Source organism: Mytilus edulis, chromosome 3, assembly GCF_963676685.1.
Source record: "Mytilus edulis chromosome 3, xbMytEdul2.2, whole genome shotgun sequence".
Classification (NCBI taxonomy): Eukaryota; Metazoa; Mollusca; class Bivalvia; order Mytilida; family Mytilidae; genus Mytilus; species Mytilus edulis.
The window spans coordinates 10,567,472-10,585,533 of record NC_092346.1 but is presented as its reverse complement, the minus strand read 5'-3'; the positions used below and the strand labels follow the sequence as shown (position 1 = coordinate 10,585,533).

The 18,062-nt window shown below is 32.1% G+C and overlaps 1 protein-coding gene across 1 annotated transcript in view; it reads right to left on the bottom strand.

Moving 5' to 3' along the window:
- Window positions 1-2,262: 2,262 nt before the first annotated feature.
- The window catches only part of LOC139515809 (transmembrane protein 62-like), a 29,951-nt gene continuing 14,151 nt past the window's right edge, over window positions 2,263-18,062 (bottom strand). The window contains exons 5-14 of the mRNA XM_071305507.1: window positions 17,477-17,624; window positions 16,672-16,802; window positions 14,882-15,004; window positions 11,944-12,096; window positions 11,343-11,502; window positions 9,143-9,253; window positions 5,886-5,979; window positions 5,395-5,520; window positions 4,302-4,420; window positions 2,263-3,299 (exon numbers count right to left, since the gene is read on the bottom strand). Of these exons, the coding sequence (XP_071161608.1) occupies window positions 2,994-3,299; window positions 4,302-4,420; window positions 5,395-5,520; window positions 5,886-5,979; window positions 9,143-9,253; window positions 11,343-11,502; window positions 11,944-12,096; window positions 14,882-15,004; window positions 16,672-16,802; window positions 17,477-17,624 (1,471 nt within the window). The 3' untranslated portion in view covers window positions 2,263-2,993. The remainder of the gene's footprint in view (window positions 3,300-4,301; window positions 4,421-5,394; window positions 5,521-5,885; window positions 5,980-9,142; window positions 9,254-11,342; window positions 11,503-11,943; window positions 12,097-14,881; window positions 15,005-16,671; window positions 16,803-17,476; window positions 17,625-18,062) is intronic.

Genomic DNA, 18,062 nt, shown 5'->3' with positions numbered 1-18,062 from the left:
TTCTGCCTGGAAGAAATATAAGTATTTACATACTCATAAACAAATATAACAGAAACCAAAAGAATCACAACTTTGACTTGAGGCTCACGGGTACAAAAATTTCAGCAAAAAATTAAACAATTGTTTTTTTCATTACAAATTTTATTTATTACACTATTAGTTATTACTTTATGATATGGTTCAAAAATCAACCAAAAAAATCGAATCGCTTTGGCCACAGATAAGTATATGATAAAGTTCGTTTGTAAAAAAAAAATAGCGAAATCCTATATTAAAAAAAAATATTGATTTATACCCGCGAGCCCCCTTAATGAAAATCACCAATACCTGAACTCAGATGAAAATTAGAATAACAAAATACTTAAATCTAATTCTCAAATTTTGATAATATAATGATGACTGTTTTTAAAATTGACCAATGAATTTACTCTGTTTGGGCTCTATCTGTCCATGCAAGTTTTGACATTTGACCTTGAGAGATAAACAATTTGGACTTATCCTTGGTCATCATCATAATTTTAGAACCATATTGAATGGACATGTCTGCTTGGCAGAACAAGAACCTCTATATCTGGAAATTCCAATATACATATTTGAATACAAAGAGATATGAGGTATCTATACTATTAAACGAGAAGACCTCATTTTTGGTGTCGCTTCTCTTCTTTCCACAATAAATTAATCAACACGCCTCTGTGTCCTATAGGTACAGTGCATAGTCGCATTTGTCATCCATTCATATGATTATTCAGATTGAGTTATTTTAGGAGAAAAACGAGAAAAAAGACATCCGGGTATTGTCCCGTCATTGTACGAAATTTTAAGTCGGATTAGACTTCCGGTTTGCGTTTTTCTGTATACTTTGAACATACATATACTACGAATAAAGTGTATTTTCAGAATTTTATCTGCTATCATTTTCAAGTTTACTATCCACGGCAGTCACAGAGTTTATTAAATAGAGAGGGTCTGTATACTATATCAATGATCACCATGAATCGATTAGTAAACTTAGAATTGAAAGTAAATATGCTTTATTTATATAGTAATGAATGTTCATAATATACAGATAAGCGCTAAAATTATTCATACATGTGAACTTTTGATACTTTTTCTGAAATTCTCCAGTCATTAAATCTTTTACAAAATTCATTGATTACAAAAAAAAAAGAAGATGTGGTATGATTGCCATGTTGAGACAACTCTCCACAAGAGACCAAAATGACACAGAAATTAACAATTATAGGTTACCGTACGGCCTTCAACAAAGAGCAAAGCCCATACCGCATACTCAGCTTCAAAAGGCCCCGAAATGACAATGTAAAACAATGCAAACGAGAAAACTAGCGGACTTATTTATGTACAAAAAATGAACGAAAAACAAATATGTAACACATAAACAAACGACAACCACTGAATTACAGGCTCCTTACTTAAATAAATGTTCATACCATACTAAATGTATGTTCATATTGAAATTGATAGAAAACCAAAAATTGGGAACTTTGGAAATAAAGGTGGAGGGTAAAAAAAAACATGTTCCTGTCCCCAATAACCTATGACTTATGATACTTTTGTTGAAATTCTCCAGTCATTCTGTATTTAACAAAATTCTTCCAACAACACTTTATATTACGGATTACAAATGTGTCGAGGTTTGTGATTGGATAACAACACAGAGATGTCAGTATATATTCAGGAAACTGCCAGGGTATATACGACGTTTTTTTATCCCCAATTGGAACCTCAAAGACGTCATCATAACACCGGTTACTATGTGACGTAGTCAAAAGCTATCAGACTGTCAGAGGCTCACAGAGGGAAAATAATGACGTGCTTCAGTCAATAAAACATTTTTGATACAAAATCACGCAATTTACACTTTTAATACTTAAATTTAATGTTAAAAGTGTTATAAATCATTACATACACGATAAAATTATGTTCACAGCAAATTAGAAAATCCTTCACGTATGCCGAACATATCAGGTTGGGGTTTTCAATATATATGTGTTGTCAACAAATACCTGCACTGGAAAATAACATTAAGTCAGGGGTAATCCGTAATATATGTGTAATTCAGGTCTCAGAAAGGGTATATACTGTGACATTCCCGGCGTAGGGCTTATATCCCTCTTCGCCTTCGGCTCAGGGGATATAAACTCTAAGCCGGGAATGTCACAGTATATACCCTGTCTGAGACCTGAATAACATATAACATACTGATACTTTAAACTACGCTCTGAATGCCCGCGATTTCGCGGGTGTGTTCTAGTTAATTATTAATCAATGAGGTAGCAAATCAGAAAAATAAAGAGTTTGGAATGTTGGGTCCTTAATGCTCTTCAAAATTTGTACTTAATTTGGCCTTTTATACTTTTTTGTAGACAAAACATGCATCTGACATATGTAAAATTTTTTAATCCTGGTATCTGTGATCAGTTAATCTCCAGGTTAATGACAATATTCAGTTTTTACCAATAGACAATTATTATGTGAAGCTTTAAATCACTAAATCTTCCCTTGACTAAACACATGCATGGTGACATTTGTATACAAGGAATTAAAAAATTACTGATAATGAATCATAAAAAGAGACATTATCACAAAGTTGGGTAAAAAACTGAGTAAAAAATTCTTAAATTTCAAAAGGGGCAATAACTCATTGGCTCTGACAATTGGCATACATATAAAAAATCATTAATAAATAAATAACAGTACATGCTTTTGTAAGATAAATCCTGAGTAATACATCATTCACCGGAAATTTAATGTGGATTCATTTATTTTTCGTGGGGACCTATTTTGGTGGATTTAGAAAAACTTGCATGTTCAAGGATATTTAATTTCATGGTTTTGCCAAAGTCTACATAAAAGCCTTTAGAAAATTTGGTATTTGTTGAACATTAAATTTTGTGGTTCATCCGTAACCACGAAATCCACGAAAACTGGTATCCAATGAAACAATGAATCCACAGTATATGCTTCTGAAACTAATCCTTTTCCACTTTATGGAATGCTGGGATGGCTAATGCATGTTTCTGAGCTAAATGGTATGCTAAAAAGGACAGAAATATAGATCCAGTTCGAACAGGACCCAGTATCATTGCTTTGCTTCCATAAGCTGCTGGGAACTCAGTTATAGCTATTAAAGTATTAATGATGACTAGAGACAAAAATGGTATATATATATGTTTAAGTTTGTGGAACCTTGGTATATGGTGTTTCTGAGACATTTGTCTTGTATAATGAATAATGTATCCAGTCATTAAGAGTAGTGGAATGTTAAACAACACAATCTAAAAAATACAAAATTGAAGATTAGAAAAAAGTTAGTATAAACTAATCAAGATTAGCATGTTGTGATTATGATCAGTTTAAAATATTAAAGTCATATGAAACTTCAAATAAAAAAAATAATGCATAAGTTTTTTTTATCACTGAAAGGGTTAGTTTTTATAATGAAACTTATGTAAATATACTTTTTTCTCAAGAAAATTCTATAATTTGTCTATAAAATGATAAAAGCCTCCACAGAAGACTTAGTTTATGAAATACACATGCATTGGTTCAAGAATTGAATAAACATTATTTTTCACCAGTCACTCGTTTCATATGACTTTAAATAGATGAGAACTTGTTGACTGTTTTAGGCTGCATCATAACCTATTATGTTCATTTCCTAAAAAGAACTGTAAATACGACTATAAATTTAAAACTTATTGGCGGCAATACTCTTTCTGCCATGAAAAGCAACAGCAACAAAAAAATTGATGATTACTTTTTGATTTCCTCTAGAAACATTTCAGACATTATCTCTCAGTTTTATTTCATTTACTGTAAACCAACTTATTTTCGCGGATACTTTATTTCGCGTTTTATCCTTCCTAGTCCATTTTGCGTCGATTTAGTTTCGCGATGTATATGATGTAGTTTAAGACGGAAAGATCCAAGTTTTACCTTTTCGCGACGATTTATATTCGCGTTATTTTTCTACTAGCGAAAGTCATGAAAATAAATCGCTCGCAAAAATAAGTTGGTTTACAGTATGTAGTAGCTTAAAAATATAATCACTTATAACTTGCAAATTTGTTTTTTGTGATGGCATTGATTGTCATTTTGTTTTCGATTTATGAGTTTGATAGTCACAGTGGTATCTTTTGCCTCTCTTTAAACAGGATTACAAAACTGTTTATACCATATCCACGTATTGCTATTAAGCCTAATCCCCAGGAAAAAAACATTGCTTCATTACACCCTTTCAGAATAGGATGTTAATACTATATGATTGCAATACTTACATGGAATGTACCATAAAGATATGCTAGACAGCCTGGAAGTAGCTTCCCTTTTACATATAATCCCCAGACAAATAATACTCCTACTTCTCCTTCTAAAACATCTGCTATAAACCACGGACCTTCAATAGAAACACAAAACTGTCAACAATGTCAACATTTTCATATTTATGAAAAATGATATGTTCTTTAAAAACATTACATGACAATAAAACAAAGGAATTTATGTTTTTACTTTTTTTTACATCCACAATGTCGCCTACATAAATCATCATGACTGTGATACATTTCATGTTTTGGGAGCTACCATTTGATTTTTATTGGGGGGCTAGGATGAAAAATTGTGTCCTGCCTTTTTTTTTTATTTGTAATCTCTGTCCTGCCTTTCTATTTTTCACTCTGTTCGGTCCTGCCTTTTTTTTTTAGTTTATCCTGACTTTTTTTTACCTAAATTGTCGTCCTGACTTTTTTTTTTTTGCAAGTGTCTCATCCTGCCTTTTTATTTACTCAAAACTCCTGTCCTGCCTATTTTTTTCAAATTTCATCCTAGCCCCCCAATAAAAATCAAATGGTAGCTCCCTTAGCAGAGAAGCAGCAAATACAAATTCTAAAGTCTGGTTTGATCCGGCCAGGATTTAAATCCTAGACTTCCCACATTCAAGGTGAACACACTACCATAAGAGCAACAATGACAACATGGCAGTTGATAAAATTGATGTCATTACCGGTACTAGTATAATTAGTTCTGAATGCATACTAAACTATCTATCATTTGTGGCATAAATAAAAACCTTGGCAAACAAATTTAACTTGAGAGTTTGTGAACCAAGTTTACATTTTAAATAGTTTTATGACATCTAAATCAGCCAATAGTATTTATACTGAAACTGATATTCTGAATTTGGGCATGTCTGTTTTACTCTATCCACAAAAAATCGATATCCACCATAATAAATGAATCCACAGTAATACAATTGCCACAATAAATGTACCCTAACTTTCAAATATTTATAAATATGTTCCAAAAATGTTTCCAGAACCCCTGATCTTCTTACTCTTAAAGTTCAGCTTAACATTCTATGCTGAAATAACATACCTATTGCTACATACAATGTAAAAAGTGTAAACAGCCAGTATAAAGACTTAATCTTAGTAACCAGCCATAACCTCAATAACCAGATATTGATAAAGTGTCCTACATTTCTAGTTATAACATTCTGACCTGTAAAATATAAAGAATCAAATATTTAGAATTACTTTTAACTTTAATTGTCATGAAATAAACTTTCAAGCTCCTCCAAGTTACAGCCATACTCAATTGCAAGTATTGTTGCAATTTATTTAAACACGCCTTTTTACCCCTTCTGTATTTACCTATACGACATTGTTCAATTAAAAATCAGTTATATTAAAATCTAATGCATCAAAATTTTGTATATATCTTTTTTTCCCTATTCTGAAATAACCAAATGTGATGCTTTTAACTTATTTTCCTCTATTCAAACTTCACATAATAAAAATATTTAAAATCATGAGCAACAAATTTCATTCAGCTGGATAATCAAGGTAGATAATAGTTTGACTTACCTTGTATAAACATGACCTGAATGTTCTGTAATAACCTCAACATAAGAAGTAGGACAATATAGATCAGTATCAACATCCAGAATATACACTGGGTCTGAAATAAATATACATATTTGTTTAGGGGCCAGCTGAAGGAAGCCCAGAGGCGGATTTAGGGAGGGGGCCCAGGGGGCCCGCCCCCCCCCCCCTTTTTGGGAAAAAAATTGTTTGCTTATATAGGGAATCACTGATGCATGACTGGAGCAGCCCCCCCCCCCCCCCCTTAGGTCAGTCAGTGGGCCCCCTCTTATGAAAATTTCTGGATCCGCCTCTGAAGCCTCTGGGTGCGGGAGTTTCTCGCTGCATTGAAGACCTATTGGCAACCTTCTGCTGTTGTCTGTTCTATAGTCGGGTTGTTGTCTCTTTGAAACATTCCCCATTTCCATTTTCAATTTTAAGTATATATTTATATAATGATGTAACATTCATTTGTTCAATTTTTTACAAACATGAAAAAAGCCAGCCAGAAAAAAATACATTACCAACACCGTAAGTATATTGTTTTTATTCTGAAATTTAACATTAATTAACACTTTATTAAATATCTAATTCGAAGCCATTACCTTTGTTTTTGTTTTAAAGAAATCAGCAAGGACATTGTCTAAGAAAATATGACAACAAAATCAGATGTGATAAAAAGTTATTTGAAACATACTGTTTGCTTATAACAATCAGGATTTTAGGAGAAAAAATTGTACAGAATATTTGAATACCACAATAAAAAATTTAAACAGCTATATTTGTATATATTAATGGTGGATTGAAGGGTAACAATATAAATATATGATGTGGTATGATTACCAATAAGACAACTATCCACCAAAGTTCAAATGAAGTGGATCTAAGCAATTATAGGTAACCATACAGCCTTCAACAATGAGACAATATTATAATTGCACTTTTCAAAATTAAATAAAATGGTTTCATTATCTGCAGACAAGTCAATGATTTCAGAGAGGGCAATGTTAATGTGTCTCATAATAAAAAAACTAGTGATGTGTTTGTAGATCCTACTTAACTGAACATTCTTGTTGCTACAATTATCTTTATCTATAATGAACTTGGCCCAGTAATTACAGTGGAAAATATTTTCTAAAAATTCACAAAAAGTTATGAAAAATGTTAAAAATTAACTATAAAGGGCAATAACTCCTTAAGGGGTCAACTGACCATTTTGGTCATGCTGACTTATTTGTAAATCTTACTTTGCTGAACTTTATTGCTGTTTACAGTTTATCTCTATCTATAACTAGAGGCTCGAAAGAGCCTGTGTCGCTCACCTTGGTCTATGTGAATATTAAACAATGGACACAGATGGATTCATGACAAAATTGTGTTTTGGTGATGGTGATGTGTTTGTAGATCTTACTTTACTAAACATTCTTGCTGCTTACAATTATCTCTATCTATAACAGTACTTTCTGTGGAAAATGTTAATGAAAATCTTCAAATTTTAAGAAAATTGTTAAAAATTGACTATGAAGGGCAATAACTCCTTAGGGGGTCAATTGACTATTTTGGTCATACTGACTTATTTTTAGTTCTTACTTTGATGTACATTATTGCTGTTTACAGTTTATCTCTATCTATAATAATATTCAAGATAATAACAAAAAAACAGCAAAATTTCCTCAAAATTACCAATTCAGGGCAGTAACCTAACAACCGATTATCCAATTCATCTGAAAATTCCAGGGCAGATAGATCATGACCTGATCAACAATTTTACTTCCTGTCAGATTTGCTCTTAATGCTTTGGTTTTTGAGTTAGAAGCCAAAAACTGCATTTTACCCCCATGTTCTATTTTTAGCCATGGTGGCCATCTTGGTTTGTTGGCCGAGTTACCGGACACATTTTTTTAACTAAATACCCCAATGATGATTATGGCTAAGTTTGGTTAAATTTGGCCAAGTAGTTTCAGAGGAGAAGATTTTTCTAAAAGATTACTAAGATTTACGAAAAATGGTTCAAAATTGACTATAAAGGGCAATAACTCCTAAAGGGGTCAACTGACCATTTTGGTCATTTTGACTTATTTGTAGATCTTACTTTGCTGAACATTATTGCTGTTTACAGTTTATCTCTATCTATAATAATATTCAAGATAATCACCTAAAACAGCAAAATTTCCTTAAAATTACCATTTCAGGGGCAGCAACACAACAACGGAATGTCCGATTCATCATTAAAATTTCAGGGCAGATAGATGTTGACCTGATAAACAATTTTACCCCAGTCAGATTTGCTCTAAATGCTTTGGTTTTTGAGTTATAAGCCAAAAACTGCATTTTACCCCTATGTTCTATTTTTAGCCATGGCGGCCATCTTGGTTGGTTGGGCAGGTCACCCGACACATTTTTAAAACTAGATACCCCAATGATGATTATGGCCAAGTTTGGTTAAATTTGGCCCAGTAGTTTCAGAGGAGAAGATTTTTTTAAAAGATTACTAAGATTTACAAAAAATGGTTAAAAATTGACTATAAAGGGCAATAACTCCTAAAGTGGTCAACTGACCATTTTGTTCATGTTGACTTATTTGTAGATCTTACTTTGCTGAACATTATTGCTGTTTACAGTTTATCTCTATCTATAATAATATTCAAGATAATAACCTAAAACAGCCAAATTTCCTTAAAATTACCATTTCAGGGGCAGCAACCCAACAACGAAATGTCCGATTCATCTGAAAATTTCAGGGCAGATAGATCATGACCTGATGAACAATATTACCCCATGTCAGATTTGCTCTAAATGCTTTGGTTTTTGAGTTATAAGCCAAAAACTGCATTTTACCCCTATGTTCTATTTTTAGCCATGGCGGCCATCTTGGTTGGTTGGCCCGGTCAGTGGACACATTTTTTAAACTAGATACCCCAATGATGATTGTGGCCAAGTTTGGTTAAATTTGGCCCAGTAGTTTCAGAGGAGAAGATTTTTGTAAAAGTTAACGCAGGACGACGACGGACAACGACGACGACGGACAACGACGGACGCCGGACGCCAAGTGATGAGAAAAGCTCACATGGCCTTTCAGCCAGGTGAGCTAAAAAAAGATTGAGAATGCCTCAATGGGCCAGATGTATCTTACAATAAAAAAAAATGCTTTTCATCATTCGAAAATTTTCAGTTTGTAATAGGGTACATGTTTGCTATAATCCTCTTCATTTTCCATGTAGAATACTTGATAGAGACTCATAATCTACTAATTAACTTACAAAGTAGTATATATTGTTCGTAAGAACCATTCTGGCAAGAAAAGAAAAAGATGTCACTGTACCATCCAATGAAAAGTCTTGTTTTACTGTCTTCAATATGTTGACTGAATCCTGAAAATATAGAAAATCAAAGGATGAAATTTACATGCCAGAGAAAGGGGTAGTGATTAGAATATAAGATTTTAACCTGAGTGGAGGACTTGCTGAAACAATAAATTTAATACTATCTGAGAAACAGACATAACCATAAAAACTTAACATTGACTAATGAACTATGAAAATGAAGTCAAGGTCAGATGTCTGAGATGAACTCTGCTGGACTTAAAGACAGATGTTTTTTTAAAGAAACAACAATTTTTGAGAAGTTGATTTTTGTTGAATTTGACAACAATTTTTGAGAAGTTGATTTCTGTTGAATTTGACAACAATTTTTGAGAAGTTGATTTCTGTTGAATTTGACTACAATTTTTGAGAAGTTGATTTCAATTTGCAATTTCAAGTGTATGATTATAAATAAGATTGATCATGTGTTATTATAAGTAAAGTGATTAAACTTGTATTAAACAAGAGTGCACATTTACTTATTATTAAATTCATGTTGTATGTAATATAAAGTTTTACCACAAGTATCACATATACTTTGTATCACAAATGTTTTATAAAAAATAGGTCCAGTCAGATGAACCATGCCAGACAGACATTTTACACTCATTTCATACAACAAATATAATTGACCTATAGCTTATAATATCTCAGAAATAGACCAAAAACCAAAAATAAATATTGTCCTATGAACCATGAAAATGAGGTCAGGGTCAGATGAAACCTGACAGGTACATCTCCCAATTATATCATACACCAATTGGAGTGGCCCTATTGATTCTAATATCTGAGAAATAGACAGAGCCCCAAAAATTAAACATTCTCCACTGAACAATTAAATTGGGGTCAACCTCAGACAAAGCCTGGCAAGCAAGACAAAAACTGTAAATTCAGAAATTATTGCGTGCATTTATTATTCCGATTTTGTCATTTTAGACTTAAGGGGGCTCCTGGGTACAAATCAATATTTTTTTCTAATATAGGATTTCGCTATATTTTTTTATAAATGAACTTTATCATATACTTAAAATAAAAATGAAATAAAAAAATGGGATCACCGTTCATTTAAGCTCACAATCTGCCTCCGGAAGAAGCATACATTTTTGTTAATGTCCTTTTTTTCTGTTGAGCTAATAGGAGAAATAGAGGTAATATCGAAATAAAAAAATAACCTAATTACAGAAATCGCTTAAATTTTACGATTATTTAGTTTATGTACAGCTTATTTGAAAACAATAATAAAAAATATAGGTCACCGATGAGTTTAAAAAAATATTTCAAATTTAATGTCAAAAAATGGCATTTTTGCACCAAAGGGAGATAATTTGGAGCTTTTTCAATGATACAAACATTTTAAAAGTCATCTGGGGCCAAACCGAATCGTTTTTTTGGGTTGATTTTTGTACCATATCATAAAGTAATAACTAACAGTGTAATAAATAAAATTTGTAATGAAAAAATAAAGGTTTAATTTTTTGCTGAAATTTTTGTACCCACGAGCCACCTTAAATGCAATTTTAATTTTTAGGATTTTGAGAAAAATCCTGTTTAATTCCTATAAAATGTTTCAAAATTCGAGTTCAAATTATTGCATTTACAACTCTGTTGCATTTTTCGCAATAATTAAAATCTTGCATTACTTTCTGAATTTAAAGTAACAGGTTTCCAACAACAAATATAAAGGTTAGTATACCAGTTAGCTGTGTTGAAATTAATCACAATCTAATGTTTTTACAGATGTTTAAAATTGAAACGGTAGGATATTCAATTACCAAAATAGATGGAATATCATAAATATTACTGTAGATTCATTATTATTCGTTGGATATCAATTTTCGTGGATTTCGTGGGCACAGGTAAACCACATAATTAAATGCTAAAACGAATAGCAAATTTTCTTTAGGCTTGTATGCAGATTTCAGCAAAACCACGAAAATAAATATCCATGAACATGTAAGTTTTCCTTAATCCACAAAAAATGGTATCCACGAAAATAAATGAATCCACAGTATATTAATTAAAATCCAAAATTTCAAAAGAACAGGTTACTACTGTATTGAGCATTTCAAATCCCTTTGTATCTATACATCAATTGTACCTGTACTTTGACTTTAATGGTATGTAATCCATTGAGATAGCTAGCTGGGTTCCATTTTAGTGCATACAGAGGTCCCCTAACATGGTGTGCTAGTCCGATCCATTTGTCATCAATGTGTACATCAACTGACTTGATTTTAGCTGTAGAAAATACCAGTATTCTAAAACAGAACAAATTTAATATTAGAAACAATAAAATTTCTAAATGCTATACACCAAATAAGATAAAATTAAAAAAAAATCTCTTTTATAAATCTTGCACAATATCAATACATGTAGTACTAATTGTTCACATAATGTTTTTATGGTTATAAGTGTAAATACAAAAATACAAATCTTTGATTATGGTATTATGTTTATCAGAATGCTTACAAATATTTGTATGGGCGAGGATTCATTGAAAATTCGAAAAATAAATTATTTAAAGGCAACAAAGTTTAAAAAAAATGTATTACAACTAAACTATGTGTGCTTTTTATGATGCTTGCAAGTCATGAAAGAGAAAAATGGCTGATTAAAAAAAAAACAGAAAAGGGACAGGGGGATCAAGGAGCCTTTCAACTCTTGTGTCCCAAGTGCTTCCAAGATAACATAATTATTACCTTATATATGTCGAGTTTTTCATTCTGTAAGTTGGTTCTTTAGAGGAAGTAAACAAAGCATTTTTTGGGTTAGTAATTAGGACAACAGGCCATTCTCCATACTTCACATCAGTAAATGACAACATATCATTATCTATAGCTAATACTCTGTATCTGAAACATTTCAAACAAAATCATTACATACAAGCAATGAGGTTTTCCTAAAATTTGCCCATGCAGGACATTGATGGTTTTGTACCTTGCAGTTTAGATTAGTGTATTTGTTTCCTTGATTGCAATATTATTTAAAAAAACCATATTTTATTATAATTGAAAAAGAGATGATTTCTTTCTGTTTTTGTTGTAAGACATGTAAATTAAGAAATAATTGATGCCAGCTATACTTTATTGTAGTTTTAACATGGGTAGGCATTATATTCGTGATTATTTTTGCCAGAGCGATAGCGAGGGCTAAAATAACACGAATATAATGCCTACTCATGTTAAAACTAAAATAAAGTATAGCTGGCATCAATTATTTCGATTCTGATTAGGACAATTACGGTAATTTTTATGTTCGCTGTTTATAAGGGTACAGTATTTGTGTAGGCTCTTCCATCAACCTTCCTGTCGATTTTTATCCAACTTGTTCAAACCAGTTTAATTTCGCAAAGTTGTATTTCTAAAATTTAAAATTGAAACAGAAATTAACAAATTTATTAACTTAAACAATATTTGTGTCACAATATAATAGAAAAGTTATAATTCAACGTCTTTTTTTAGAGATCAATTTCTGACATGTACATTTTCAAGTCAGTTGTCAATGGCGGTGGACGCACAAGGAGAATTGGGTAGGTCGATCTTTATTTACTAAATTAATTGTAAATGTTCCGCTGGTTATTGTAGCATTGGTAAATATGTTCATATCTGATAGAGGATTCCTTGATAAAGTTGTGCTGACATTCGAGACTTGGCAGGAGGAGCCCTTTGACAGAGATTCATTTTATACTTGCGGCAGGTCCAAATAATTACGACGTCTGGCAAGGCTATTTTTTTTTTTTCTGGGACGCCTTACTACAACCAGAGACATATATGTATTAGATGTCTCTGCTACAACGGCGTCCCAGAAAAAAAATTAAATAGCCTTGCCAGACGTCATAATTATTTGGACTATACTTGCGGTAGCTACACCCTGTAAAGTTGATGAAAGGGCAAGCCTTTGTGCATCAAACGATTTTAAATGCTGTATTACATGATGATTAAAATTAATACTGAGTGACAATCTTGTTGCATTTGTAAAATGGATTGGAAACCTTGGTGGTATATTGGTAATTACGCCTATTTTTTTTTTATAGGAGAATGGGGTTCGATTCCCTGCTAGGGTCAATCCATTTTATCATAAATATGAAACAATTTTGTCATTTCAGTACAACAGATATATGATTAACCTATTTACTTTATTTTACATTTTATCGTCAGATCATATGTTTGAGTGAAATTATTATTATACATGCCTTTTAACATGATAGATGAAACGTGTTTTTCAGAGGGAGGGGTTTTGAAGTTAGAACAACCAACATGAAGGTTGCAGTATCTAGGTCAAATATGTCAATTTCGAATTGTAACACATTGTTGTCATTGTAAAAGTATTAGTAACAAAATGTGTATCATTTTAGTGTTTGAAAGTGTCTATAGGGGTAAATTCAGTAAATAAATATACATTATCAGGGACCGCCCATTTGGGGAGAGCTTTCTGTCTAAAAGTGAAGTCATGTGCTCTTCTGATTGGTAGATAATGTTTGTAATAAATATTTTATGGTAGATGGATCAAAACTAGAGTTGAAATAAAATAAAAAATAAATGCTGAATGTACTATTTTTTTTCCCTACAGGGTTGAAAAGTAATGGGGGTCAGTATAGGAATTCAGTGCGAATCTACATTGTTTGTAAACAAGGCCATGTGAATGCCCAAAAATGCCGCATGACCCTATGTTTTTATTGTTGCAAAAGCTAGGGCTACATTTGTACTTTCATGAATGATATATGAAAGTTTTTAATTTCTAAAGGTAAATCAGGTATAAATTTATTTCCACACATAGATTAGCATTAAAGTCAATGGGAGATTTTTTACTGAATTTACCCCTTAAGTTAATGAAATACATTAAATGCGTATACCAATTTGATAAAATTCATTTTCTGCCGTGGTCAATATACGCATGTGTAAACTAATTTTATTGGATAATAAAGTATGGTTTCTTTACAAAGCGAAAGAAGCACATCATATTAGAATCTGTTTTTATTTGGTACTGTTGATGGGTGATGTTCAGGCACAAATAATACTACTGTGGATTCATTGGTTTTTTTGCGGATTGAATATAACTTTTTTATCGGTAGTTCATTTTGTCGATTTATTACCCTGTAATCTGTATTCAAGTCTATAGAAATAGTGTACTTCCCTGAACATTTAAATTTGTGTTTCATGGGTAGCCGAGAAATCCACAATATTCAGTATTTTATGAATAATGAATCTGCAGTACCTTATATCAGATCTAGAGTACAAATAGAGAATCCCTGCTAAGAGCCAATTTTAGTTTCAATCAACAAATTTAATTCAGCTGCCCCCTGTAAGATATATTCAATCCATCTAAATCAAGTGTGTAAATTCTCCCTACTTACAATCTGTTATCCCTCTAACCACTCAATTCTAGCTCATTCACTGCCCCCTATATGACGTATTCAATCCATTCTAAATCAAGTGTGTAAATTCTCTCTACTCATAATCTGTTATCCCTCCAATCACCCAGTTCTAGCTCTATTGTTCCTGTATTATGTCTTGTGTACATTGAGAGTGTAAATTCTCCCTACTTACAATCTGTTATCCCTCCAATCACCCAGTTCTAGCTCTATTGTTCCTGTATTATGTCTTGTGTACATTGAGAGTGTAAATTCTCCCTACTTACAATCTGTTATCCCTCCAATCACCCAGTTCTAGCTCTATTGTTCCTGTATTATGTCTGGTGTACATCCTGGTCAGTAAACCATTCAGGGTGTGAAGATGTCCACAAAGGTAATAAGCTGCATCCCTGTTAATCAATTCAGTAAATATTTAATTAACATATTGCACATTTCCAAGTTTGATTCTCAAAATTAATCATGTTACATGAGTCATCAGAAGTTTTGTAATTGAGGTCTAATTGGCTGAAAGAACAGCGTCAAAGACATGCATGATGTAAATATAATTCTGCAATGTAATGCGTATATATCCTGATTCATTAAAGAACTTCTTGTTTTTGATACTTACTTTAATTCAGTGGTTGTCGTTTGTTTATATGTTACATATTTGTTTTTTGTTCATTTTTTTTATATAAATAAGGCTGTTAGTTTTCTCATTTGAATTGTTTTACATTGTCATTACAGGGCCTTTTATAGCTGACTATGCGGTATGGGCTTTGCTCATTGTTGAAGGCCGTACGGTGACCTATAGTTGTTAATTTCTGTGTCATTTTGGTTTCTTGTGGACAGGTGTCACATTGGCAATCATACCACATCTTCTTTTTTATATTTATAACTGTGAAATATTAAGGGAGCATTTCATTAACAAAAATAAAAAGTCATTTATTTATTAGTTTAAAATTGTTAATTTAAAAAAAAATAATCTCTTCATTAAATGCTTTAAAATGAATTTAAATGTCTTATAAAGGATGTTCGCTCCACTTGTTTTTGAATTTTTGCTAGATTTTTGGAATCCTCTGGTTTTATCTATGTAGTGCCATTAAAAAAATTTGGACACTAACCCCTACTTTTCTTTTCATAATTTGATTACATAAAGTTTAAAATGTCTTCTTTGAAAATCTTTGAAAATCGTTGTTATCTTTTCGTTATTTTTTGAAAAAACAAGAGGCTCTCAAGAGCCTGAATCGCTCACCTTGATTTTTTGGCATTTATATTTCGTTTAAGAGTTTTTAAAGTGTCCAATTTCATCGTAGTGAATTGTGTAAAATTATCCTTAGATGGCAATAACTCTTTAAGGGGTCAATTGACAATTTTGGTCATATGAACTTATTTGTAGATCTTACTTTGCTGAACATATTTGCTGTTTACAGTTTATCTTTATCATTAATACTATTCAAGATAATAACCAAAAACTGCAAAATTTGCTAAAAATTACCAATTTAGTGGCAGCAACCCAACAATGGGTTATTAGATCCATCTGAAAATTTCAGGGCTGATAGAACATTAACTTATGAACACTTTAACCCCTGCCAGATTTGCTCCAACTGCTTTGGTTTTTGAGATTTAGCCAAAAACTGCATTTTACCCCTATGTTCTATTTTTATGCATGACAAAATAGAAAATAAAACACAAACTTTATTCTAGATACCCTAAGGATCATTCAGTTTAAGTTTGGTTGGAATTGGTTCAGTAGTTTCAGAGGAGAAGATGTTTGAAATAGTTTACACAAGACGGACGACGACGGACGCCAAGTGATGGCTACAGCGCACAGTTCCTTCAGAACGGTGAGCTAAAAAGGGTCCATATGCAATGATAAATATATGAAAAAAATCTAGTGAGAATTATTTCCCGTCAAATTTTCAAAGGTTTATAGCTCGAAAATAAGTACATGGAGCCTTTATTTTTTTCTGCTTTTTGAGTTCCTTTATTTCCAAACTATCAATTTATTACAGTCTTTTAAAAAAGCTTGTTATTTTAAAACAGAGAAGCGAACATCCTTAACACAGAGTTCACTTACTTCATTAAATTTCTGACATTGCTTTCCTCAGCATCTACAATAAGTGATGTAGTATAATGTCCAAACCATAGAGTCATATTGCTGGAATTCATTGCCTGTTGTGATAAATCTTGTAACTTCATCCTCCTTTCCTGTCAAAATAAATATTTAAAAGGCTACAACTGACCAAATACCAGGCACTTGATTTTATTGTGAAAAATAGAAATAAAAGGGGCATTGACTCAAGTTTCATATTTGTAAAAAGTCTTACAATGCTTTTCCTTGATAATTCGTCTAGTCTCCATCTAATTAACCATCAAAGTGACCTCTGAAGACTGCTGACAGGAATATAATATGTTCATGAAATAAACATAAATATAAATATATATAAATAGCGAACTTCAATGTGCAGTTGGTTTTTTCTAAGTCTATTTGATTTCATAAAATAGGTTAAATATATATTTGTTCATTATCATATTTACCTGTATAAGAATAAGTTTTTAAAGATTGAATCAGTTAACGGAATTATTAGGGTTTTTTTCTTCTCCTTTTGTTAGGTCTTAAGATCATATTACCAACAAGTCTTAGAAATGAGCACAGGACTGACAGGACATGCCCTGTAAATACATATTCAGACCTGTTGATTTTTTAAAAATTTTGTAATTCATATTCCTTAGAAAAATTTGAAAAATCATCAATTTCTATTCTGTAAAATTTGTAAATGCCAAACCTCAATTTCTCTAGCTATTATTTATCTCCATCAAAACAGTAATGGAAATAAACCCCTCAGAAGATTTCACTTTACAGAATATTTATTTGTACTTACTTTATTCACATAGCCAAAGAAATTGAAGGGTCTACGAGGTCCAGGAATGGGTGCTGCATCCATTGCTATTACTGTATAGTTCCCATAAGGCTTCACATGGGTAAAGGAATAGGATGAAGGGTGTGTCCAACCTTGTTCAGAATACTTTCTGTTAATATATAAAATGATGTTATGATAACTTTGCATAGGCGTAGCATGCCCAAAAATAATGGTACGGTTTCGGTAAATTAGACATGGGACACGAAGTGGCCCATACAGCCTCGCATAGCGAGGCTGCATTACGGCAGGGGGTATGGGGGCCCTTCAAGGCCCCCAGAAGCTCTGGGGTTTATAGCGTTAAAATCCTGCATTCTGAGAGTTTCCTGGCACTTAAATTGTTTTTGAACAGCAGCATTTTTTACAAGACAATTTGAAAAAAAAATTAATGTCTGTTTCTTGCGGGTTTTCTAGTTTGTTTTTCTATTTTTGTGTCATTTACATAGCAAGATCGGTGAATGAGAACCATTCTGTCTTACTATACCTCGCCACAAATCATTGCGCAAAATTTATGATTTAGTAGTGATTTCTGTCAGTTTATTTATTATAA